Here is a 26,434-nt window from a genome sequence, read left to right on the forward strand (position 1 = left end):
TAAATTAGCAGCTATAGGACATGGGTGTTGGGATGAATTTAAAGGGTATTTAACAGTATATCAACAATATATATATATATATATATATATATATATATATATTTATATTTATGCATGATACATTTTATTTTGATCTAGGATTATCTCTGAATTAAAGGAGTTTATTGCACAAAATGTTTTGTTTCGTATTTTTACTTTAGCGGGGTTAATATTTTTTATTTTACCTGACATATTCAAATGACCAAGGCCCTTGTAGAATGAAACACATCAGAAAGTTGGGCAACTTAATGGTGTTCTCACTTGTTTAAGTTTAAAGTTTTTATAACAAATAATTGTGTATGTAATTGTGTATTGTGTATGTATGTGTGAAAGTTAGAATATTTTTTGGAGGATAAAAAACTATTACAATGTACAAAGTTAACAAATAATTAGAATATATTATACCTAAATAGCCATAATATTGTAAAAGAATAAGACAAAAAAAAAAGTGTGTTCGCGTGACCACGTTCACCCAATATAAATTGTCAATAAATATAAAAAAAAGAATATTAAACCTACTATTTCACGTAAGTAATATTAAACCTATCTGCTATGCAACCCTAAATTTGATTATTTCATGCTTAAAGCATTTGATTTCTTTTTAAACCATCTCTTTCTAAGCACACTGGCCAAAACTGCTGCATGTAGCCCCAGTACAAGAGACTGCTGTATGGATGTTGTTTTTGTTCTGCTTCTTTCACAATATCTTGTTAATCTCCTGTTGAGTGGACAGAGTGGTTTTTAGATTTTTTTTTTTTTTTTGTAATACTTAAAAACCACTTGATTTTGAAAAGCACATTTTAATACATATTAATATATTTTCTTCAAAGCTCTAACATGTATCACTTAACCTCTGTTTGTCCTTTACATATGTCAAGGATAAAAGGATGACTCACATTCTGTGATCACTAACTCTCTTATTGCAAAACATCCCCTTTCTATTTATTATCAAGAGTAAAGCTGGAGAAAATCCTAGCTCAGCATTGAGCCAATAAACCATCTCTAATAAATGAGTAGAACGCTACATCTTTAGAGAATACAATATAAATAACACCTAGCATAGTCAGAATGTCCGCAGATAAATCAGGTGCTCAGTTAGTCTAGGAAAAGCCTGAAATTGATGTGATATATTACTTTTTTCCAATAAAATGTATTTTTGTACATAAAACAAAATATTTGCAACCATTATATGTTGTTTTTTTCTGAATTAATATTCACGATTGAACTGAATATACTGCCATTGAAAAACAAAATGCATTAGAAATAGATTATCTTTCTGTTTTTTGGGTTCTTTTTTCCATATATATTCAGACTGGCATTTTTTTTGTTAAGATAACCAACTTTTATACTAAACATTTAACAAATGTACATCAAAGTAGATTTCATATATGATATATAAAGCACATATATATTACATTTCCATTTATATAAATTAGATTTGTATGATTTGTTTGATTATGTATTTTGATTTTGTTTTGTGGGTCTAAGTAGTTGGTGGTTTTTCAAATCTAGAAATATAAAAGTATATAAAAGTAGATAGGTTAGTATATCCCATTTTTTCACATTTAAAATAATTTTGTTAGGCATTCCTAACAACATACAATGGCAAAAAATAAACAACTAACTGATTGATTGATGCCATATAAGAACAAAAAATGCATCTAACCAGATATAATGACATGGCAACGACATAAATTAGAACAGAATTATAGGCAAATTCAGAAAGTCAATTGTATAAACATCAGATCAAGCTAAAAACATACATTTTTGCTATAAATTTCAATAAAATTAACAATTTACAACTGAAGTGCCAGTGATCCTAAGGAACAGAAACCCAACAAATGTATTTTAAGTCTGCGTTGATTTTTGAGCCAGGCTGCTTTTGTGGTATGTGGTATTCATTTTAGCATATCTTTTTGCTTTCTACTAAAAAGACCAAAACACAGACAGTTATGAGATATTATTTTGTATTTTAGCAAACATTTACTTGTTTGCTGGGTTCCATTGATTAAAAAAGGTATATTCTTGTCTCTGATATCATATAGCTTTCACCTATCAAATTTCACATCTGTAAAAATGTTGTATCCTTCTCTTTTTAAAGCTTAACCTATGTCGCACTATATTTACTATCAGATCCTATAATGAATAAAAAGAATATCGTTCTTTTTATATTCATATGAGTAAATTGTGGTTATTATTATGAAGACCCATTTGTTAATGTATTATAATTACTATCCTCCTAGAAATGAACGTGCTTGGTGGTTTAGTAAAAGTTCCAATTGACTATTTACCAGACTGACCAGCATCAGATATACCATTATGTTCTAAAAGCACATGTGGTATATTTGGCATGTTTCCTACACTTTATCCACTACGCCATTCCTATCTTTGTTAGGACATAACGTTAAAACCAAAAAATGAACTGAAGGTACCCTCATTCGTGGTTGGTGCTTCTGGTTTTAGCAGGTTCTGTAAATGATTTTCTAACCAGCTTAGTTATCATTATGGTATTATTTTTGGAAGACAAAATATTTGGTGTTGAATATTAGTTAGGCAACTTTATTTCTCTTCATGGGATTGTTTTACATTTCTTAGCAATGTATTTTTCTTAGCATTATTTTCCATGTGTAAATTTATATTGTTTTGTTTTTTTTGCAGTTGAAATTTTCAGAGTCAGACTATTTTGGAAATGTCCTACAGACTTTGCACTTTCTCTCACAATCTGATTTTTACTGGTTGAGAAAAGAAGTTCCAAAAAAAGAGTAAGTAAAAATATTTGGTTTTCAATTGTGTCTTTGATATCAGTTGATCTACTAAAGAAATAGGCTGTTCCTTAGCAAAACGAATTTTACCTTTACAAAGCATAACTCATTTTGCTAAGTGACTTGGGTGAAGCTGTGTTGACTTCAACCATTCAATCATGTTCAGGCAAATATTCAGTTTTTTAGATTTCCTTGCATCTATGTTGGAATTCTATGCAGTTCTCATCGTATTCCTTAAGCAAATGAAAAAAAAATCAGTTTGCCATAGGAAAAGCCTTAACACTTTTCATAAATTACCCCATTGCTTGTCTAGTCACTGATAAATTATAAGTGATTTCCTACTTTTACTTATTATAAACACTATCCTGATCCATACAACCATAAAATAAAAGTGAATACAGTATAAACATAGGACACAAAATGCAGCCATCACAGCTAACAAAAAAAACAGTAAATAATATAAATGCCAATAAAATAATGTAAATAAAATCATCCATGATGTGTAATTGTTAAAAAAAATATGTTTAAAAGAGGAAAAAAGTAATAGCATGGGCTCATTCTGTAACACCCCCACACCTTTTTACAAGTAAAAAAATGTTATACATGGAAGTTGGTTATAATGGATCACTCACTGTTAAATTATATCTTGTATATTATTGTTGACCACCAGTAGATGATGCTGTGTCCTCATGTAAAGTGTGTAACAAACTCATGCTTCCTGTGTCAGACAACAAGGGTTTGTTTGTTTGTTTGTTTGACCCAGTATAATCCTTAAAACACTGTAATCTGTCTTCAAATCTGTAATGACAAATACCTAAATGTTAGATGGGACAGAATAAAAAAGGATCCTACTTGGCATGGTATAATTACACATGGTATGAGTGTGCTTCAGTGACATAGCAAAGGCCTTTAAACATCAGTTTGAAGCTATATCACAAATAGATAATTTTACTTGTTCTCCTATGGTTTTTTTCTCCCCGATTGAGTTAATTTACTAAAACAGCTGATAGTTTTCACTTAAGATTTGAGAATACTCAATCACATACAAGGTAACATTAATGTTTGCTTATGTATATCTATATGACTAAAGTCTGATTCATTATGCGAAAAGAAAAACCCTTGCAAGGTGATCACTTTCCTAAGTAGACAGTTTATATTTTTTTGCTGGTATTTAACAATTAATGCTACAAATTACTGGTTTGCAAAATATTTTAAAAACATCATTTTACATATCAGTTTTCATTAAACCTCTCCAGGGAATCTCTGTCTTTACACACTAACATTTCACTTACAGTATGATTCATCTGAGAATATAAAAAGAATATTGCCACTAATGTTTATTCAAGTTAATTATATTAAATAAATCTAAATAGTACTTCAGTATCATTAATTTAGTTCAATTTCTGTAAAGCATTCATGAATTAGATGTTGAACTATGCTGCTGTTTTCATGGTCTAGTCTATGGTAGAGGTTGATATAAATGATCCCCATACTCCTCTAGTATATTCCCAGATACATTGGTGTCTTCACTTTAATATTTTGATCTAAATTTTGCCGTTTGCCAACCCCCATTTTATGCCCTAACTAAAATAGGATCTTTCAATTGACTCAATGGGAAAACTGGGATTTATCTATCACCATAGCAGCTCATATAGTTTTTTTGAAAATATATTTTATTGAGGTTGATTGCATTGCATAACAGAAAAAGAAAAAGAGAAAATAGTACAAAGAGCAGTAAGGAATAACCATGTCCATGTCTAATAACACAATGCAGTTCTTGGTTGTAGAAGTTTCAACAATGTAGCAATATTCTCAAACAACAATGTGGGAGATTAATACGGGAGACATGGTCTGCGTCTCTGGCTGGTGTTGGTGTTCGAATTCAGGTTGTCCTTATATTCAACCCGTGGCCGTTTGAATTCGGGTAGACCCGACCCGAAAACAAACGAGCTTCGACGGTAAAAATTCGGATAAAAAAAGTAAAAAAACGTGTTAAAAAAAAAAAAATTAATGTTAAATAAATTTATTGAGTGTTTGTATTTATTTACCTATTTTTTTTTTTTTTTTTACAGTGTTTTTTGTTTTCCTACAATGACATGATATCTCTTACTCTGTAACACACTTTCCAGCATAGTAATATTATGATACATTTGTGACATTTTTCTTTTATCCATTGCGAGAAAAATGTAACAAATGTATCATATTACTGTGCGTGTCACAGAGCAAGGGATACCTGCCGGCCAGGCACCTTCTCGATGATTGCAGCACAGTCTGCAATCATTGAGAAGAGAGTGCGATCCCCAGGGCACTAAAGATTAATTAACCTGTACCTGCATCTAGAGAAACTCTATACAAGAACACATACTACTAGCAACAGAAATCAGGATCGCTGTTGCAGTCCTGTAGTATGTGTTCCTGGATAGAGTTTCTCTATCCAAGAACACAGGACTCCTTAATTAAGAGCAGCGGACCACCAAAATTTTCTCACAGGCTGGGGACCACTGATATAAATCACAGAAAAATGTAATAGTGATTTTTTGTTAATAAACTATTTATCAGTAGTGGACTAGGGAAGGCCTTAATCTGGAAGGTCCAGGATGGGTGGTTCAACTCTTACGATTCTCAGGAAGTACCATAAAGTATGTCAAATGACTTTTAATGCATAAATTGTTAAGTCTCATATACTTTATCAAAAAATTAAAATCATATCATATGTGGCTTGTTTGATTATAACATTTACAGGTGTTACAAAAGCACTAATGTCCCACTCTGCACAAGGTTACACAAGGTAAAACTCTCATACCCATTTTATTAGTGAGTTACCCTGAGTGAGTTGTGAGTGAATTGCCCTCAATGACAACCTTCTGAGACAGTTGCTGATGGAACATTTTATATCTTTTCTAGTTCCAGTGAATTTCATCAGCAGGGACACGTATACTAATAAACCCATTAAAAATTTTATTTTGCCCATTTTAGACTTCCATTTGTCTGTGGAGTTGTACTGCAGGCTTAACTACATTCTCAACCATGCTCCCATTCAACTGAATAAGAGCAATTGTGAACCATTTGTGCATGTGTTTGAGCGTAGTTGTGATTGCAGTGGGGTTGCAGCTTAGTTCATGAAAGCGACATGTCACTTCTACTCATGCGGTCAAAGTTGCGGTCACATTGCAGCTCTTTGTTATATTTAAAATTAGATTATTGGCATTATATACACTTTTATCTTACCAACTGTGTCAAGCTAATTTCTGTCCATTTACAAATGTATTGGTATAGTGAAAGCCAGTTGAGTAGCCTAGCACAGTTGTGTCACACAATCGTTGGGCCTGATTTATTAAAGCTCCCCAAGGCTGGAGACGATACACGTTCATCAGTGAAACTGAGTGATACAAAAATCCTGGAATGGATCTGGTCCAGGAATAAAAACGTTTCCTAACAAAGAACAAATTACTTTTAAGAATCCATTCCAGATTTGCTGGATCACCCAGGTTCACAGATGAAAGTGTATCCTCTCCAGCCTTGGAGAGCTTTACTAAATCAGGCTCATTGTTTCAGGATAGCTTTACAATTGAACACCAAGAATGTGTGCAACAATTGATTACACACCGAAATAATTTCAACACAATCTGCGATATCCTGTTTTTTTAATGTAAATATGTCTTAGGTCTATTTCACTGCTTCCACTCTATTTATACTTTTGACTTTAACAAGGCTTTCTACAAAATAGAACCTACAATAATTGTACATGTTGCATTTTTTCTAATGCAACACACTACTACAGTATGCCTAGGTTGTGTGCTTTTCTACCTATGTGTCAGAACTGTATTGCCCTAATGCCCTAATGCCTTGGATTCTATTCAACTACAACTCAGAGTGTAAATGGGCATTTAAACAAATGTTTGTGTACAGTGGTTTACATTTGGTATTTGTTCATTTAGATGATTAACAATTGCTAAATCAACTGCTTGATCTAAATTAATATTACTTTTGTTTTACAGGTGGTATACTAGCCCAACTACTGTAAATGCCTTTTATAGTGCATCAACAAACCAGATTAGTAAGTTCTGCATTCTGCATTTTTCTATTACATAAACTTGCATTGACTGCATAAATGTGGTGATGTGGTTGAGAAATATGGATGGCTATAAATAAAATAAGTAATATGATATATTTGGTTAATATGGGCATGTACACTAGGGAAAAAGCATGATGTATGTTCTTATACCTTGATACACAGTTAAAAGTGTATGATTCATAGTGGTGCAGTGGAGATTTTGAGAGGTTGATCAATGGCAAAGAGCATTTATGTCTGCATCAGCATGTTATGATATTATGCTTTATAAATAAATCAATTACTATAACTATTTATGTCTCTGCTTATGTGTACATAGGATTTCCAGCTGGAGAGCTTCAAAAACCATTTTTTTGGGGAACAGAGTATCCACGGTATGTTTAATGGATAAAGTAAAGACAAAATATATCATTAAAGCAAACTGAACAGGCATGGTAAACTTTTATATAGTAACGTACTAAACTATTGACTACTATAGAACTTCAGGGACTTAAAATGTATTATACATTGAAAATATTACATTTACAGCTCGAGCAGGTAAATACCGGTAGGAACATATGAAAGGTGAACTCCAGACATAGTTCCTTCTATAACCCTATAAGTTTTTTTTTTTTTTTTTTACCAGTGATCTATTGAAGGACAGATAGGAGAAAGTAAGGAGGATGTTGGTTTATTTTAGTAACCATAACTCTTAAAAACTGCATCGTTTTTACTTTAAGTCATTTTCCATATTTGATTATTTGCTTTCCTAGCTTTCACAATCGGTGCTTTTTATTTAATGCTATCCAAAATTGGGGTTGATAAACTATCAAATGAGAACCTGGGTAATCCAGCAAACCCGGAACCGATTTCTGAAAATTATTAGCTGTTAGTTGGCAAATGTTTTCAATCCTGGACCCCATTTCCAGGTTTGTTGGATCATTTGCTTTTCCTAAGATAGTCTATTTTCACCAGTCTTGGAGAACTTCAATAAATTAGGCCCAATGTGTTGACCTGCAAATGTGGCTGCTCAATGCAGCCCCTATTCATTCCCTATGGGCTGCAAAGGTTTCTGGTGTAAGGAAACCATAAACACATCTCAAATGCACTGCTAGTGTGAATTCAGTGTAATGCTGTAGTGCGTTTGCTGGGTGAAGATATATGTTTTCACTGTCCTGTAAATTGGACCTAAATTCAACATTTTTACTTTACATAGACGAGTAGACAACCCTTCTAAATAAAGTAAAATGCTTTTTTAAGTGCAACATCTTTTATTAAAAAAAAAAAAATACCTATACCTAAAGATACCTATGTCATGCATCTTGGGAGGCTCTGGCTGCTCCTTCTGTGTATGCCTGATCTCATGTATGCGCAGTGAGATCCGCTTTCTTTTTTTCCCTTAACTTTGGATCAAGAAGACAAAAAAAAAGATATAAGAAAAGATAGAAAATGGAGGTGCCCGGCACTCCCTTAACGTCGGGACAAAGAGGAATTCCAGGATGACGCGGGACCGGATCATGGGAAGGATCAGCACCATTGAGGGATCTGCAGGATTAAAGGTAAGTGTGATTTTTTTATTTTTATTTTAGTTCCACATTAAGTTAAATGCTCCAGGGGGAACTAGTTTTTTTAAGTCTTTTCTTGTTTGTAATTACTTAAATGACCATTGACTGGTCACAGGTTCAATTAGCATACCACCTATACACAAGGTAAATTTTAACCCCCTTATCTAATAAACACAATATGAACAAACAGATCAAGACAACTACTATGAAAATTTTGTATTGATATAATATATGTTATGTTACTGGCAGTTTTTTGAAGTCAAAAGCTGGTTGAAAGTAGAGGATGGGTTGGTATGTGCTATAAATTCCAACAAATAAAACTAAATTAAAAGCCATAGAAATAAACAACTCATGGATATTAAAAGGGAATGATAAAGGCCAGTTGTCTCAAAGTTTTTATAGCAGTTTATTGAAATGTCAGAGATGATACACTCTATTTCTGTACAATAACCTTTCCTTTCTAAAAAATATTTGTGTTTGGAAAACCTTTTTGAGATGTGCATTTTATTTGCCTAATAGTTCCTGAAAATGTGCACAGCCTTGCCTTTCAGCTCTAATGAAAGGTAGCTTAGTTTTTAATATGCCTTATTTTAGCATTTTTCATATTTAGCTATTTTGTTGTAAAAGGCCTAATGAAGGCATTTTGCCAATGACTCAATTTTTAAACTCCCCAATTAAGTATAAAGGCTTCTCTAAGTACCTGAAATATTTGTTGACCTCTTTGGTTTTGGCCTTATGAAAAATTAACAATAATAACCTTTGCTTTAAACAGCTTAGGTCAACATGAGCACTCTACATTCGGAGCAGAAAATGCCATTAAAGCACACAATGATATATTTGACAGCTTTAAGAAAGTCAAATGTCAGTGTTTATCTCCATTTTGGTAAAATGTCTACAGTTTGTATTTCCCATTCGTAGCAATATTTAGCATCATTTCAGAGAAATACAACATACTTATAAAATGTATTCATTAATATAGTTTAAGAGTGTAACAGTTTTAACATGTAAAATAAAACTTTGGTATAATGGTCATACAGTTGTTAATTTTAAGGCTGTGGTTAAACCCAGAGTTTAATAATTGGGATACCAAGCATCTAATACCAATAGTGATCAAGAGGTGTAAAAAAGGATGGCACATAGCATTCATCACTACCATGGTGTTTTTTTTGTAGATTACATTGTTGAGGAAAAGTCTCTTCATTTGTAAGCTTATGCTCTACATTAATTGTATCCCCTACTAAAACAGGATTTTGAGAATATTTTCTGGTCAAGTAATTGCATATTTCCTCAAACCCCCTGGATAAAAGTATGGGGATTTGCTTTGTCTATGCAAGTTTGATTTAGTGCCCACCACACTCACAACAGCACATTTCATAATCCTTCCATTCATACTTTAAACCCTTAACCTTTCCTTCACGCCTTACTACTCCCTTCAGCTGCAGGAGGTGAAGAAAATCCACAAGTTAGGAGCAGCTTTTGACTTGCCTTCATGTTACATCACAGATGCTTGAGGATTGTCCTATCACCTATGACATGTATTGGGTAGTCCTCAGCCATGTTTAGGCTTGAAATGGAGCAAATATGAGCTTACAAAAAGCTCTCACTTTTGGCTTCCAGTGGCTAAAGCAAGGGTGTCAAACTCTGGCCCCCAACATCCTTTTTTTGTTCCCCAAAGGAATCCTAAATATGAACTGCAGCTGTCCCGCCGCTGCAATGAAATAGCGCTGCTACTACAATTCCCGGCATCACTCGCGTCTATAGACCAGCGGGCTCTCTGCCTATGTGTGGCCACGCATTGGACTGTTTTATAGACGCAAGTAATGTTGGGAATTTTAGTAGCAGCGCTATTTCAATGAAGAAGGACTTCGAGCGGTGGGGCACTCATAAGATTTAGCTCAGCATTGGCAGTGTCTAGCATTTCCAGCATTCCCCCTCAGCTGTACTTTTCCTTGCTGCTCCAAGGCATGGACTTCAATGGTTGGAATTTCATAGAAGAAAATTGTTATTATTATTGTTAGCCTGTGCAAAAAGGTTACCATTGGAATTTAACTACAAATAGAGAAACAGGCATAAGATTTTTTGTTAGAAAAAAATTTACAATAATTCTTATGCTCTCTTAAGCCTATATTAGAGAAAATTTTTTCTCTATTATAAGCTTGTTCCAGATTGAATGTGAAGCAAAACCTCTTTGTTTCTATATGAAAAGGGTTTACATCTAATGAGAAGGAAAAACTTTCTCAATTTTTTCAATACATTTCAAGGTTGTCCCACGACATTGTCTAAGTTTTGAATTTTGGCCCTTTGTGTATTTGAGTTTGACAGCCCTGGGCTGAAGGGAGTGCAGGGGAGCAAATAAAAGTATGTGCTGCTGGGGAACAGACATGAAAGCACCATTACAGCACAAGTTTACTTTAAAGGAAACAAAACGATCAATAAAATATGCAGGCTGCCATTACTACTACAAACATTTATGCTTACTAAAGTTATACACTTTAAGAATGATAGGACAATGATCTTTTCACATGATGTATACAACCATAGAACAGTACATGGTAAGAAGGATGCTCTATCCGCTATTGGATTAAACTTCTACTTTAATACCGTACCGAGTACCGTAAATTATGACCTTTAAAGGGGGCAGTTTTTTTAAAAAAAAACAATCAACCAGTGTATTATTCTCCTGTTTGGCTTCATTAATATTTATCTATATTTTATTATTAGACTTTTTCAGCCTTATATACTATAATTTTGTTCAAAACTTTAAGCGTTATACCAAAAAAAAACATATATACAAATTCTTATTTGGAATCCAGCAACTAGATCTATATGTGGCTAAAATAAAGTGCCTGTTTCATATTCACTACCACTTTTACAGATATTGCCACTTCTCCAGTATAAATAGTAAAACTTTCAAATAAGATTAATGAAGTGGAGGTCCAAAAATAAGAATCTTTATCTTTCCCACTTCCTCTGCCAATCCCCAGGCAAGCCAGAAGTTACCAAACTACATGGTGGTTAGCTTCATGATAAGACAAGCCTTCTAAATGATGTGTGTTACACTATTATGTTGTTTTGTTTGGGGAAGAAAATCTAAATTGCAGTGATAATTGCAATGGAAAAGAACTAGAACAGATCCTATTAGTCTTGAAATCTTCATGCATTTGGTTAGTGATTAGCTAGGAAGATGTAAAATATTTTTCCTTTATACATCTCAGAAAAAATTGTGATTTTATGTAGTATAAAACAGAGACAAAACTGTCAAAATAGTTAGACTTTTCAAGATTCCTGTTTGCTGTGAAGGTAAGAGGAAACTGACCGCCAACCTGAAAATAAAATGAAAACTGAATTTGCATGCATCAGTGTCAGACATTTGCCAACTTTCCCAGCGGGAAATGATTAGAACTGGCAGCCGATGATCCCATTTCATCTTTGATCTGTGATATTCCCAGGCAACATTGTGAAAATGAATAATTAAGTTCTGAATCCTAGCTGGTTCCTGATAAGAAAATAAATGATGCAGTGGAAAGCTCGGCTATTCATCAGAAGAGAGAATGCTGGAGATTTTTGTTGTACTTAATAGTATTTACATGTTGTTCTTTCCAGATCCCTAAGCTATGGAGCGATTGGAGTAATTGTGGGCCATGAGTTCACACATGGATTTGACAGTAATGGTAAATAGAATACTATATAACAGTGTATTAATCTATCTACCTACCTACCTACCTACCTACCTATATAATCGATTTATTACGACTCAAATGCATTTCTCTGTTAATGCATCATTTAACAGTTATCATATAGGCATGAATAGGATGGCAGGATTTTTTTTTAAGAACAAGCTTTAAAATGTTAATAATGTATTATACAAACGAGTTTGTATTATGTGCTGTTAAGGCATTATTTCTAAGCAAATTCACACCCCAAAAAAAAAATTTAATCCATGGCAAGGTAACAGTCCTTCAATGTGGAGGCTGTATTAGTTATCACTTTCTATTTAAAATTAATCTAGCAGTCATATAGTATATTATATCTATCCTATAATCATCTAATCCTTCAAAAAATAACAGATTGGGGGCAAATAGGAGTTAGTTGCTAGGGTTATAACACATTTTAAGGCAAAATGTGGAAAATGGGTTTGTCTTTGTCTGTGATGAGTTTAATTCTGTTTAAGGACATGTAAAGCTAAAAGGGAGTTAGCGGTAGTAATAGTTGTACAATAAAACAAACAAAATATACAATACATTCCCTAAAGTTATATGAATTCTACTGACAATGTCACTCATGAAACAAATACATCATAGAACTTTTTGATTCCAGCATGTGAATATTTGAATATGCTGTTTTTTGTACTTAATTAATAACACAGCTTCTGTTTTTTCATAAAACCTTTAAATAATATATATGCTGTTTTCCGCTTTATAGCCTTTGGCTAAAACAAATCATGTATACATTATTTTTGAAAAAGAAATACATTTATAAAGATACATCCATGTTTTTATAAACTTTGTTAATGGAATCTAGTTTTAAATATCATTTTGTTTGTGTTTTTGCATTCATTCAATAGGTCATAAATAAGCATTACTAGTTCTGAGTATTAATTTACAGTATTACAGTATTATTACAGTGTTACGGTTAATTGTATATGTTATGTTACACTGCATGGCCAAAAAAAGTCTTCAAAGCCTGTGGGGTCAGAGTTATGATCTGGGGTTGCTTCAGTTGGTCAGCTCTAGGTTTAACAATGTTATGTGCCCAAAACACATTAGGTCATCTGACTACCCGGATATACTATTGCCAGGTTTTGTCATCAAGGAATTTTTTCTTCTATAATAACACAATAATATTCTCAGATGGCATTGACAGAATTTGTTGGGCTCAAATATGAAGGAGTGGTTTAGGGAGCAAGAGATTACTCTTGCTCCCTAAAGGCTTGGATTGGCCACTACTGAGTCCAGACCCTAACCCCATTGAGAATCTTCATGATGTGCATTATGATATAGGAATTGCATAGACTTCTACAATATATGTTTAATTTGTTGTACATGATTTGAAAGAATCATGGGCTCACTTTTTAAAATTAATTGTGATTGTCAATTCTGTCCAGTCTTCTGCAAAATAAGAAATAACACCAGTTTAGCTCTGCTGTATGACAGTGCAGTGTAAACCCAGGAATGGATAGACAAAAATCTGAATCCTTTTACAGACAGAACTATTCCCATATATGTATTTCAATTGTGTATTCAACTGTTAGTCTGAAGTTTAGCTTTTTTGAAGACTTTTTTATCTAATATCATTTATCAATTTATGTATATTTTATAGGTCGCAAGTATGACAAAGATGGGAATTTACATCCATGGTGGACCACGGAGTCTGAAGAGAGGTTCAAAGACAGAACTAAATGTATAGTGGAGCAGTACAATAATTATTACTGGAAACAAGCTGGCATGCGTGTACGTGAAAAAAAATTTTTATGAATGGTTTTGTTTCTTCTGTTTTTATTTGGTGTTAAATGTTGTATGTCCAGCCAAAACATTTTTTTTCCCTATTGCTGAAATGGAAAAGGTTTAGAATATATGTCAGGTATGTTTGGTGTTTGACTTTGGGTCGATGCCAAATTTAACCTAAATATTGGTCATTTGGTCTGAAACAAATAAACCCAAACATCGATTTCAATCAAAGTCCAATTTGCATTTGTCATTAAGACAGAATATTTTGTCAATAGATGTTTGTATGCATAGGAAACCTAGTCTAAAACAGGCAGCTGTATCATTGCACACAAGGAGGGAAACTGAAGTATGGGTAAAGACAGAACCATACAGAACTAACAAAAAAATGAAGAATTTGAGCCAGATATATCAGTAACATTAAAAAAGTTTTTTTCTCTTCTATTTTTACTATTCATAAGTTTGTGATTATGACTATGAATTAAAAAAAAAAAGGGTTTCAAGTAATTTCTAATAATTAATTACTGACTTTTTCCTCCCTGCTTACATTGGAAGGTTATTTCTTTGTCAGCAATTTTGTTACAAAGAACATTTTAAAGGTAAATTATGATAATGGTTACACAGTCTAACAATAATTGTCTTATTACAATATAAGTAAATAACATAAAGCTAAAATTCAAGCAGACAAGCATTGTCTAAATACAAGAGCCATTTGTGTTCTTTCACATTTGTGTCCATTGCGTATTCCTTCTATATCTGAGCAGTAATCTAGCATGAAAACAAAACTGTTACTTATGAGTATGAATAATAAAGACCTGTCACTGCCGATATCTCTTCTTGTGCAGAGTAGCTGGTCTTTTATCCTCCCCCTGTAGTTTTCTGCTGGGAGCATTTGGTGGGTGGACCTGTTGTGTCCCTAACACAGCTCTGCTCATATCCTTGACAGATCCTTTTTAATTGGCTTAATAGTCTATAAATTTGGTGTCACGGTGGAAGCCTCCATACTTCAGGCCTAGACTATAGATCAGAACTCCATGGCAGCACTAACCCCTGACCCCATCCTATGCTAAAACCCATTATCACTATTAGTTTATTGGCCGAATATTAATGGCCATTATAAGCTCCATCACTAGACTGGAATGGAGCTTTTTGCCAATGCAAACAGAAACCAATATTAAGCATGAAGTGTAGTTCTAGAATAGATGGGTTAAACAAAGGCATGAGGATTTCTTTTGAAAATGATGGCAGTTACTTGTCAGCAGCACAGTGTTTTTACAGTTCAGTCTTACTTGCTCATGTCAATTCAAATAGTGCTATAGAATTACTGTGGGAATTATCCAGCTAAAAATTTTTTTAGACTTTGATCAGCCATGTTCCATTATCATGGTCTAGATTGCTAGATCCAAGCATGCCTTTATCTCAACAGGTTGCTTGCATACCCTGCTCCCACCATGTATTACATAAATTTTTTAATGGTATTCTTAATTTTACTCTTTCTGCCTTTCCCATGTACATCTCCCTTATCCTTTTTAATTTGTCTTACCATATATGAATGTTTCATAACCTCTCTAACGTGGCAACAGAACTTGTAAAAAGCTTGACAGTAGTAGTTGACAATAAAGTAAGTACATTCTCCCACCAAAAGTTTTTTTTTTTACCATTATCTACAAGAAGGATGTATATTGATTCAGGTTACACGGGTTAGAAAATATTGTAGTAATTCAGAAAATATTAGTAGTAGGAATAGGACTTTCACAGCACTGATTAAGAAAAAAATAAACTTTTATTTAAGACATTAAAATAAAATAAAAAACATTCCATATTCTAACACATCACCACTACACTAAAACTTTACAATCACATTTAAAAACAGAGCATCTAATATGGTTCTGTGCACTCTTACAACTAAGTTTCAACGCGTTTTGTGGATAATCTTAATTGGTGCCGTGAAAGTCCCATTCCTACTACCAATATTTTCTAAATATTAGCTTTACTAGCTGGGATGTGGCACATATATCCAAATCTAAAATTAAAATATATGATCTGACCACACAAATACCTTTATTGTACTAATTCATACAAATGTACCACATTTATTGTGGTTTATTAATCTTATGTCTTTTTTTAGGTAAAAGGAACAAAAACTTTGGCAGAAAATATTGCAGATAATGGTGGAATGAGAGAATCATTTCGGGTATGGGAAATTGTTATGACTCATTTACACTTAAAGAAAGATGAAATTCACCTCTTTTCACCTCCCTCCACTTCTATTCCACTATAACCTACTAATGGCCTTCTAACTTACAACCTCTTCCCATGAAGAGCTGCAAGACTTTTTGACATTTGCTTACAATCTCAGGAATTCTCTACTTCTAATTAGGCTTTCTACTACCTATTATTTGTAAACAAGCCATACCCACCCTTTTATCACTTATTAGACATAGTCTTCCACCTATTGAATGCTCTGTTACACCACCTCTTCTTCACTTATGTGTCATAAATGGTGCTGGTTATGGAGGCAGATTTGTCATCTGCAGTCCTTATCTCTTATATAGCTCTTCATAATATGTTGATGCCTTATGAATACAAAATAAGGATACAAATAATGAAATATGTTTATTTAATCATTTTATAATAAAACAGACTTGCATATATATATATATATATATATATACTTCACATCCAATTTGTAATCTGTTTGCAAATAGAATTGTTGCACTGCAGTTTGTTTTATTAGATTTTTTTGATGAATAGTTTTGTGGCAATCTTACATAATCTTACATTTTACATAATAGTAAATAACAATTAATATTCTTTTAAGCTAAAAAAAGGTGATCCATAAACAGAAGATAGGTAATGCTTACCACTTCTATTCCATGCCACCAATCTCTGCTGAGTTGTCATAGGGACTAGACATGTGCAGGGGAATATAATCTTGTTCCCTCCTTTATCTCTTCAATTTCATTTTGAATCTATTCCCAACCTTATAATTAATTGTTTTTCCATTGCCACCTATACCTATACAATTCTTTAACACCGTCACCCCATCCCACATCACATTTAAACATATATTTAGGTTTAAACTGGAAAAGTATGTCAAAAAACACATTGGGTCCCTATTTGCTGAATCACCCATGTTCACTGTAAAAGTGTATATTCTCCAGCCTTGGAGAGCTTCAGGCCCATTGTGTAAATAAAATATCACAGGCATAGATGTTTTACTTTCTCTGTTGTCTATAAGGGAACTTGAGTTACCTTGTGACAGCAACTGAATGAAAATCCAAGTAGCTATAATTCAGGATGAGCAGGCCAATTTCTCAAAGTTTCACAAAACTTAATTTGCCTAGAAAATCTAATTTTCATAAAACATTTCACAAAATGCATGCAGGGACTTAACCAATAAAGTGTTCCCAGGTATGCAGGTGCAGCTATACAAGAACCTTTACAACTAGGAGAAACATTTTTCAGCATAATTCCTGTCTCTTTAAGGTCAGGTCAGTTTTGTATTGAAGGAGAGACTTGAGGCTCTTATCTGCTCAGATTGAGGGCTGCTTTTGTCATCCCTGTTTGTAGCTTCTCAGTGCTGCTGCTGCACCCCATACAGGATATAGAGATATACCCTCAGAGTCTGCAGTCATGCTGCTGATATTGTTCTTTAATTAATAATTAAATTTACAGTGAAAAATGTATACACCACTGATTCAACACTAACGATCCTGAGATTCCACAGTCCCACTCTCAATACAAATTCAAAAATCAGTTAAAAGGTTTTTATTCACAGTTTTTAAAAATATATTTGACAGATGCACTCACTTGCACTGAGGTGCAAACACTGACCATGGTAGATTTCACCTTACCATCTTTATGACTTTAAAGATGAAGAATTTAAGAAAAAAACTTTTGTAACAAATTTTTTTGTAATTTAAATCTTAAAAAAATTGCAACAAAGGTCTGTCAGAGGTACCTCTGTACCCCAAGTGCACCCCAAGCTATCACTATATGATTATAATTCTTTATGACATTGAGTCCATGAGCAGGCTGTGCAGCACTGGTGAAGCTATTATGTTGTCACCTTATACTGTCACCCTTGTATTTCCAAAGCTTTTCTAAAAATGGTTACACAGAAACCATATACAAACTGTAAGCCATACAAGTAATAAATAAGCCAAACATAAATGATTACAAAATTACATTATGAGTTAGTGTTTTTCACTCCCCCCCCCCAATGTCCAAAAAAAAGGCATTCACTCATCTGTGTCAAGACAACAAAAAGATGCGAAGACTACTAAACCCCACCCCTCAATATATATTGCCCCAAAATCTTTATATAACATTGTCATTAAGAGCAGCTCAGGCAGAAAGCTAAGGAGGTTTACAGCACAAGTTTTTCTTTTTTATCATTCCAAACAGATATATCAAGATTGTATATGTGCAAAACAAAAAAACAAATCACAGATAATATTATCTGTGCCTGGGTTAGAGTGGGATTCCTCTGTGCTCCCCAGGGAGTTAGAACCCTTGCACTGAGAGTAGAAAACCCGAATGTAAAATGAGAAACTGAGTTAATTGAGAGCAGTTAGAATTTTTAACTTATGAAAACTATTAAGAATTGCATCGAAATATTCAAGAAATCATCCAGGACATGCCTAAAGATTCTTATTAGTTCAGTAAAGGGTATATATATATATATATATATATATATATATATATATATATATATATATAGGGTATATAACATATAGTTGCACCTAGTCTGCCTTGATTGTTTATTCTGTGTGTGCAGAGCTAGATGTAAGGCTGTTGCTGTTGCCCCATGAGCAGGCTTAGAGGCAGTGTCCGCTATAGGAAAAATGCCTAGGACCTCAGAAATGGTCTAGGTGAAGCTTTTTGACTTGAGCATGTAGGTCTCTGCAGAAGCCATTGCACAAGGAGCTTCTGGCTGCTTACCTTTGAGGTTGTAGGTTCAGGTTGCCAAAATCTTGAGTTTGGGGTAAAGAAACTGGTTGAAACCTCCAACAGTAGAGTCTTACATGCTTAATTGGAAAGTAGTGCTGATCCTTATTTTTTTATTATTTGTTTGACCTGTTTCTTAGACTGATAAACACCAGTTAAAATTCCAAGTGAGAGACAAATACATTGTGCCCTTTCACCAAAACTTGTTGTTTTTCTACAGTTTGTAAGTACAGTTGTTCATTGCAATTTATTTTCATATTTTTTAGGCATACAGAAAATGGATTCAGGAGAAAAGAGGAGGAAAAGAAGAAATACTCCTTCCTGGCCTAGATCTTAATAATAACCAACTCTTCTTTTTAAGCTATGCTCATGTAAGACTTCCTGCTGATGCTGAAATAGGGCTTAAGAAGTACACTTTCTTCATGACATAATATTGCTATTGTTTGGCCATAGTTGAAATAAAAAACGTTTTGTTATTCCCTGTTTGAAAGGAACCTCATTTAAAAAATGGCTCCTATAAGTGTCACATCAGTAAAATATCAGGAGCTACAAAAAAATGTCACAAAGAAAGCTTATAATAAAGAAGTGTATAAAAGGGTTCCACAAAAAATAATGTCCTCACCTTTTCCCATGCTCACCATTCAATACCAAGCCATGACGTTCTTGTTCTTGAATGGGCTACCTATTTGTATTTGTCTCCCAGGCCAAAGGTTCTCAGTCCTCCCCTGGTACAGGTGTTACTTTTGAGAGGCAAACTGACAATCTGATGCAATCCCTAGCAATTATGGTTCAGGTACTTTGGAATTACAGGTAACTCAAAATGTTAGAGGCCATAGACTTCAACATATTTTTTCATGTTTTCATATTTATTTTAAAAATAGTCAAAGCTGAAATGTCAACCATGAACATGACATTTTAGCAAAACCCCCAGCAATTTCGATAATAATCTTCTTGTAGCATTGTCAGGTCAGTGGTTATCCTACTCAGCAAATCTTACCATAGGGCAATCCGTTAGCTCATCACAAATAATTACCATAATGGTCAGATTACATTATTTCTTCCCTTTTCTTATGAGATGTTGAATTTTAAGTGATTTTAGTTTAATGACTGTTTGCAAATGTTGCTGTGTTTTGCAGTCCTTTGTTTTATTTTTCAACAAAGCTCATTTAAAATAAAAATAAAATAAAGATTCCATACTAGGTATATTACTTGCATAACTCTATATCAAAATATAAAATAGTTAAAATATTGTTAACATGACAGAAAACACATTCAAATTGTTTTCGTGTGGAATGTATAATAAAATGTATAAAAAAGGTTATATTCTGTTTTGTTTTTATTCTTAGGTGAGGTGTAATACTTTTCGCCCTGAAGCAGCAAGAGAGCAAATAATAAATGGTGTACATAGCCCACCACAGTTTCGGTAAGTTATTCTAACAATTGTTTGGGTATATGGAAAATGTATATACACACACATGCACGTCTACAAATGTACACATAACAAATATTTCTTAAGGCTGAAATCAATAAAATAAAACGTAATACATTGATATAAAAATATATGCAAGTTGTTTTACTTCTTTACTTCCCAAAGGATTTGCATTTTTGTGCATCTAGTTCTGAGAAAGCCCTTTCTGAAGGAGTAGGAGACCTACCTGATTTTTATCATCTGCAGTCATGTAGCACTTAGAGGTCTTGTCCCTCCCCTGGACTGTGAATGGACTGTGAAAAGGGAAGCAGCAGGCTGATGAGCTTATCTCTGACTCTTATCAGCTTGTTCCTTGTTAGCCATAAGCATTGTTAACTGACCGGCCCATGCTGCATTTCCCTTTCTCCAAAAGTCAAGAGATCACACTCTCTGAGTGTGAGTCAGAGATCCAAATCAGAATTTAGATTTTTTAAAGATTAAAATATCTATGAGAAACATTGTGCCCAGCAAATGTCCATCTTCCATTCAGTTGTCAAATGTTAAAAAATATGTTGATTCTGATTTTCATGATGTTAGTACTGCTGCTCCTGCTTTTCTTGTCTATAAGGGTCATTTGTCATTAATGCAGGATATTTGTATTATACAGGAAAGGCCATCTTCACTTTTTCACAGAGTACTCCTATTTCTCCTCATTATTCCTCTTTTACTTATCAGTCTTCTTTTGGAGAATATTTAGCCAGGGAACACTTGTACGCTCTCAATGATCCTCTGCCAACTGACCAAGCTACTGATGGTACAGTCCCTGGTGCAGAACTTGGTGGAAATCAGCTCTTTAAAAAACTTTTGGAACATGCTCAGTCCTATTGGAACATACCTAGCTACCAATATTTTTCAAACCAAGGCATCTCTGCATATTACAAGCACAAAGTTTGTAATGTGTCCAATTCCCTGAAATGTGTACGCTACAGCCAGGTCTATGCAATTGCAGATACCTAGACCTGTGGTTACAAAGGGGTAAATGTCCTTTAAGGTCCATTGGGTGAATGTCTTACACAGCAGTGAAATGTTCACCTGTGGGATCTGTTATCATTCAGTAGAGTGGTCAGAAAAATTAGATCTAAAGTTGACTTTTTTTTTTATTTTTCTCTGTCTTCTTCTTCACAAGAGTAGCATATGTAAAATGAATGAAATGTTGAATGTCATGAAAAAATGAAAATGCTGCAAAAGCTTATTCATTAATAAAACATTTTTTTCTCCAGAGTCATTGGTGCAATGAGTAATTTTGAAGAATTTCGTAAAGCTTTCAGTTGTCCAGATAACACATTAATGAACCGAGCAAATAATTCATGTAGAGTCTGGTAGAAGAAGAAACATTTAAGGAACCAATGTTTGAGCTGCTGTATAAACTGCTGTTTTATTTCATTTGAAATTTTGGAACCAAAGAGGATAATCCACTTTAATGTCTTTCTGCCATATGGAAAAAAGCCATGAATACCTTTGGACATCTTTCTGGGCATGTCTTACATGCAGTTAACCATGCCTTTATATTATTATTATTATTGTATTTTTGTAGTGTGGATTACAAATGATTTATTATAAATTTATACCAGAAGTAAAAATCTTGAATATGCAAACTGCGAGAAAAGACTGTGCACTATTATAAATTACTGTAATGAAACAGTACAATTAATGTAAAAGAAGTAGTTTTAGTTACAAAGGGTGCAGTGATGTACAAAACTGTAGATTCTTGGTGATGCTTGCACTGAAGGCCATTTATATATTTAAAATGTTTTTTTAAATGTCATTTGAAGTGATATTTTATATTGCCAGGTGAGAAAAACACTAAAATGAAAACCTAATAAAATAAGCTTTTTTTAACTTCTAAAAAATGCTTTGTAAATCCATTAGGCAGATACAAATAGGAATTTTCCTGAATTTTTGTAAAGAAAGATGTGTGTTTGATTAGGAACAAAAATAAGCTATCTGTCTGCTTACAAGACAAGACAAATATAGCAATGATGAAGGCAATACAGACAATTTAAGGCAGCACCTAAACAACAAACATGCTTTCATGACCTCACAAAAATAAATTACATGGGCTGTTTCATCCTCAAGTAGCACCTAGGTCCTGTTCATGGTTATGCAGAAAGGGACTGGGATATGGAAGATGTGCAGTGCACACAATGTAGAAAGTGACAGATATTACAAAGTAAACAAACAATCAGTAAAAGTATTAAACAAACTAAAAGTATTATCAATGTATTATTTAGATTATTTTACAAAACATATCTTTTTTCATTTTTTATGTTGGGCAGAAATAATTCATTTATTGATGAGACTGATTACTAAGCAGAATGATAAAACGTTGCATAGGCTACAAAAATGTATGATTTTCTTTTTTTTGATTAAATCCTAGTTCATTGGTGCATGACATTGTAGGCAGTCTAAAAGTATTGCTGATATACGGTGTGATATTGACTTTGAAATATTGTGAGAAATTAGCTTAAAGATATCCATGACCTTTGGCTGTCTTTGATTCATACGTTTGTACATAACCCACTGGAACTATTAAGGAACACATTGTGTTTTTGGATTTCTGTTGTTACATTTCAGGAAGGCATTTTTATAGTTTAACATTGAATTGCCTGTAGATGCAATGCAGCGACCCTTGCAGAACATTTGTGTTTTAAAACCTTAAATATCTAGGGCCCTGTCCAGATAAAATAAAAACAGTACATTGTATGTATAAACCAAAAAAACAAGATGATCTCATGGAGGAAAGAAAAATATGCTCATGCAATTCACATAAATCCCAAGTAAAGTTTTAAACAAGCTAGACACATTCCAGGTGAATCACAACAAAATAGGTTCAATGTTTTATTGTTTTATAGTGGAGAAAAGTGGGAGTTCAGTTGATCTTTATTCATCTCAGTGTTACAAGTATTAAATAAAAGTGCTCTACTATGTTAGTCAACATAAGTGATACCTTTTAGAAGCTATCGTTAAAGCGGACCTATCACCAATATTTTTACTTTACATAAAGAGTAGACAACCCTTTATGTAAAACAAAAATGTTGTTCATTTTTTTCCTGCAAAATTTAAAAAAAAGGGGAAAGCCCCTCTTGTAGAATGGGAGTGCAGACCCTCCAGGAATACCCATACCACGCATCCCAGGAGGCTCCTGGCTGCATTTTCCTACATTGAGGGGAAAGAATGCCAATCTCACGCATGTGCAGTGGGAGATTGGGTGGAGTAGCCAGAACAAGGAGAAAGATGGAGGAAAATGGTGGTGCCTGGAGCTTCCTCCGTGCCGGGGTGAAGAAGGATTCCAGGATGGCGCTGGACCCAATCAAGGACATCCCTAGCCGGATCGAGGGATCTGCACAATTAAAGGTAAGTGTGATTTTTTTCTTTTCAGTTTAGTTCCGCTTTGAACTTTTTTTTTACATTTTTGATGTAGGGGAGGGTTGGACAATCTGAATATTTTTTGGTCTGGTGACCATAGTTATTAAGGCAGAAAATAGGTGGATATCCTACATTTTACAGTTGGCATAAGGTCAAGAGGTATGGGGAAATCTCACAATGAGATCACCTCCTTTAAATATAAACTATGCAGTTTTGGGTTCAATTGCATTGTAGTTTTCAGTGTAGTTTTCAGTGCACAGTGTTTTCAGTGTTTTATATCTGGACATCAGGATATCAGGACAGAGCTGCCTGAAAATAACATAAGAGGCACATTTAGGGGTATGAGTGACTTCTTTAAATAATTTATTTGTGCATGTAAAAATCAGCTTAAGCTACAGACCCCTGTAAGCAACAGGTTCTTTTAGGAAAGTGGATAAGGATATATACCTACTAAAGATTGTTGGATAGTTCCAGTTGGGCTTGATTCTGACTCAGATCAGAACTATGCTAACCTCATATTGGAACAATCTTAGTTCTGATCCAGCATTACCATTCTTGTTATCAACAGGTATAGTAGGCCTCTAGAAAATGACAGCTGTCATTGTTTGGATTGTCTGCGGTGCACTATGTCAGTCATTGTCCCAGATTTATTAAAACTCTCCAAGGCTGGGGAGAATACACTTTTATCAGGGAAGCTGGGTGATCCAGCAAACCTGAAATGGATCAGGTCCAGGATTGAAAGCATTTGCTAACAAATAGCAAATGACTGGATTACCCAGCTTCACTGATGAAGATGTATTCTCTCCAGCCTTGGGGAGCTTTAATAAATCAGGGACAATGACTGACATAGTGCAGCCCAGACAATCCAAACAATGACATTCTAAGCTGTCATTTTCTAGAGGCCTACTATACCTGTCGTAGGGTAATTGACAGGTATAGTACTGCTCATTAAAAAACATACAAACAGTTCTGACTCTGAATTTTTCAATCCAGTCCAAGTTGGAATTTTACTGTTCTAATCACCTCTAATAGCCATTAAACGTACACTACCCTTGCAGGCTGGAACTGAGTATATAACATATTTAGGTACAAGTCACTGTACAATCCATTTAAGTAATGTCAAATACTACTGATTTGGTAGTATGTGTATTTTGGTGCTTTGGTAGTATGTGTGATTTAATATAAGATGAAAGCATAAACTGATCTAAACAAAAGATCTAGATTAGTAGTAGCTAATTCTCAGAAATTGTGCACTGTCTAATAATATAATGGTTTACATGTAGCATATTGTTGGAATGTAAATTGTTAGTGCACTTTTGGGTATTGGGCTCCAATGCCCAATCCCAGTACAGCTGTCCCTGGCTTTTGGGAACAGGTATTGAGCCCAATAAGAGTAAATGCACTGAAATGTTTGCACAGCCCTAGCTTAGGTTAGTGGGGGAGATCTTGCAGGACAGAAAGTGAGGTGAACATTTCATGAGCTACACAAAGCGATATAAAAATATTTCCCTTGTAGAGTGGAAAAGGACATACATAGGCTGTGACTCTACTGCAAACCTAACAGTGTAATATATTTATTTAATTGTGGGATCAACAGATAATAAAAGTGTTACTAGGAATAGGGGTAAGAATTCACCCTGTGGTAAACAGCTGTGGTAATGCTGTTGAAAGACTATAGCATATTTTAATTTTTTTATGATGCATACAGCTACACTTTTATAAATCCTTAGCAAATATACAAAAATACAACCTTATAAATATGTGTGCCATTTCTGTGAGTTATGACCTAAAGCATGGAACAATTTTTATAAAAATACGGTGTTATTTCACAATTTTTCTAATAAAAAGTTCAATATTCTTTAACATTTTAACCTTACAATTGAATAAGGTAAGAGAACTGCACTATATTAGGTCTAAATCAAACAACTGATTCTTTAGAAATCTCAGTTTGTTTTAGGATTTGTCCAATTTAAAAAGAATGTGAATATTTTTCTAATGGCTAAAGATGAATGAACTGACACTTTTTTCCTGAATGTGGACATAAAGAGCCTGATTTATTAAAGCTCTCCAAGACTTGAGAACATAGACTATCAAAGGAGAACCTGGAAAGGATTACATAAATATCATTTACTATTAGTCAGCAAAGGTTTTCAATACTAGACCAAACCCATTGCAGGTTTGCTGGATCACCCAGGTTCTGCTATGATAATACATCTTCCTCAGTCTTGGATAGCTTTAATAAATAAGGATTATATCCACTCATCTGTATTTACTTGTAGACTATAAGTGCACTGGATTAAAGTACAAGTATTTTTCTTTTTGCATCAATTTTACTTGCATATTATTGTTGTTATTGATGGTAGCATTTTTACTAGGTGAAAGTGTCTTGTGCGATTGTAAAAACAGAAAACCAAAATGATGTATCTGAGAACAATAAATAAATGAAAAACCTGCTGCTCCTAAATTGTCTAAACTGGTAATGCTTTTTTTATTTCAAGATTCACATATAGAAAATATTTTAATTATGTAAAAAAATACTGGTAATTCACATTGGCAAAACACTATTAATAAAGCATACTGTCTTTACAAATGGCAATTTTAAAGAAATTTCAACCACAAATTTCTATCACACAAATAATAGAGACAATTTATCACCAACACTTGCTTGAAACAGAAAATTGTTGTGTAAATGTATAGCATAAGAGAAATACGAGAAACAGAAAAAAGAGAAATAATGCTGGTTTGTGAATAAAATTCATTTTTTATAAAATGAAGAGCCATGTTTT

The 26,434-nt window shown here is 33.7% G+C and overlaps 1 protein-coding gene across 1 annotated transcript in view; it reads left to right on the forward strand.

Moving 5' to 3' along the window:
- Window positions 1-26,112, forward strand: part of PHEX (phosphate regulating endopeptidase X-linked) — a 101,581-nt gene extending 75,469 nt beyond the window's left edge. The window contains exons 14-22 of the mRNA XM_072428320.1: window positions 2,698-2,801; window positions 6,800-6,858; window positions 7,193-7,247; window positions 12,021-12,088; window positions 13,737-13,867; window positions 15,990-16,055; window positions 19,081-19,185; window positions 20,161-20,237; window positions 21,503-26,112. Coding sequence (XP_072284421.1) covers window positions 2,698-2,801; window positions 6,800-6,858; window positions 7,193-7,247; window positions 12,021-12,088; window positions 13,737-13,867; window positions 15,990-16,055; window positions 19,081-19,185; window positions 20,161-20,237; window positions 21,503-21,605 — 768 coding nt within the window. The 3' untranslated portion in view covers window positions 21,606-26,112. The remainder of the gene's footprint in view (window positions 1-2,697; window positions 2,802-6,799; window positions 6,859-7,192; window positions 7,248-12,020; window positions 12,089-13,736; window positions 13,868-15,989; window positions 16,056-19,080; window positions 19,186-20,160; window positions 20,238-21,502) is intronic.
- Window positions 26,113-26,434: the final 322 nt, after the last annotated feature.

This window comes from Pyxicephalus adspersus, chromosome 1, assembly GCF_032062135.1.
Source record: "Pyxicephalus adspersus chromosome 1, UCB_Pads_2.0, whole genome shotgun sequence".
NCBI classification, from domain to species: Eukaryota; Metazoa; Chordata; class Amphibia; order Anura; family Pyxicephalidae; genus Pyxicephalus; species Pyxicephalus adspersus.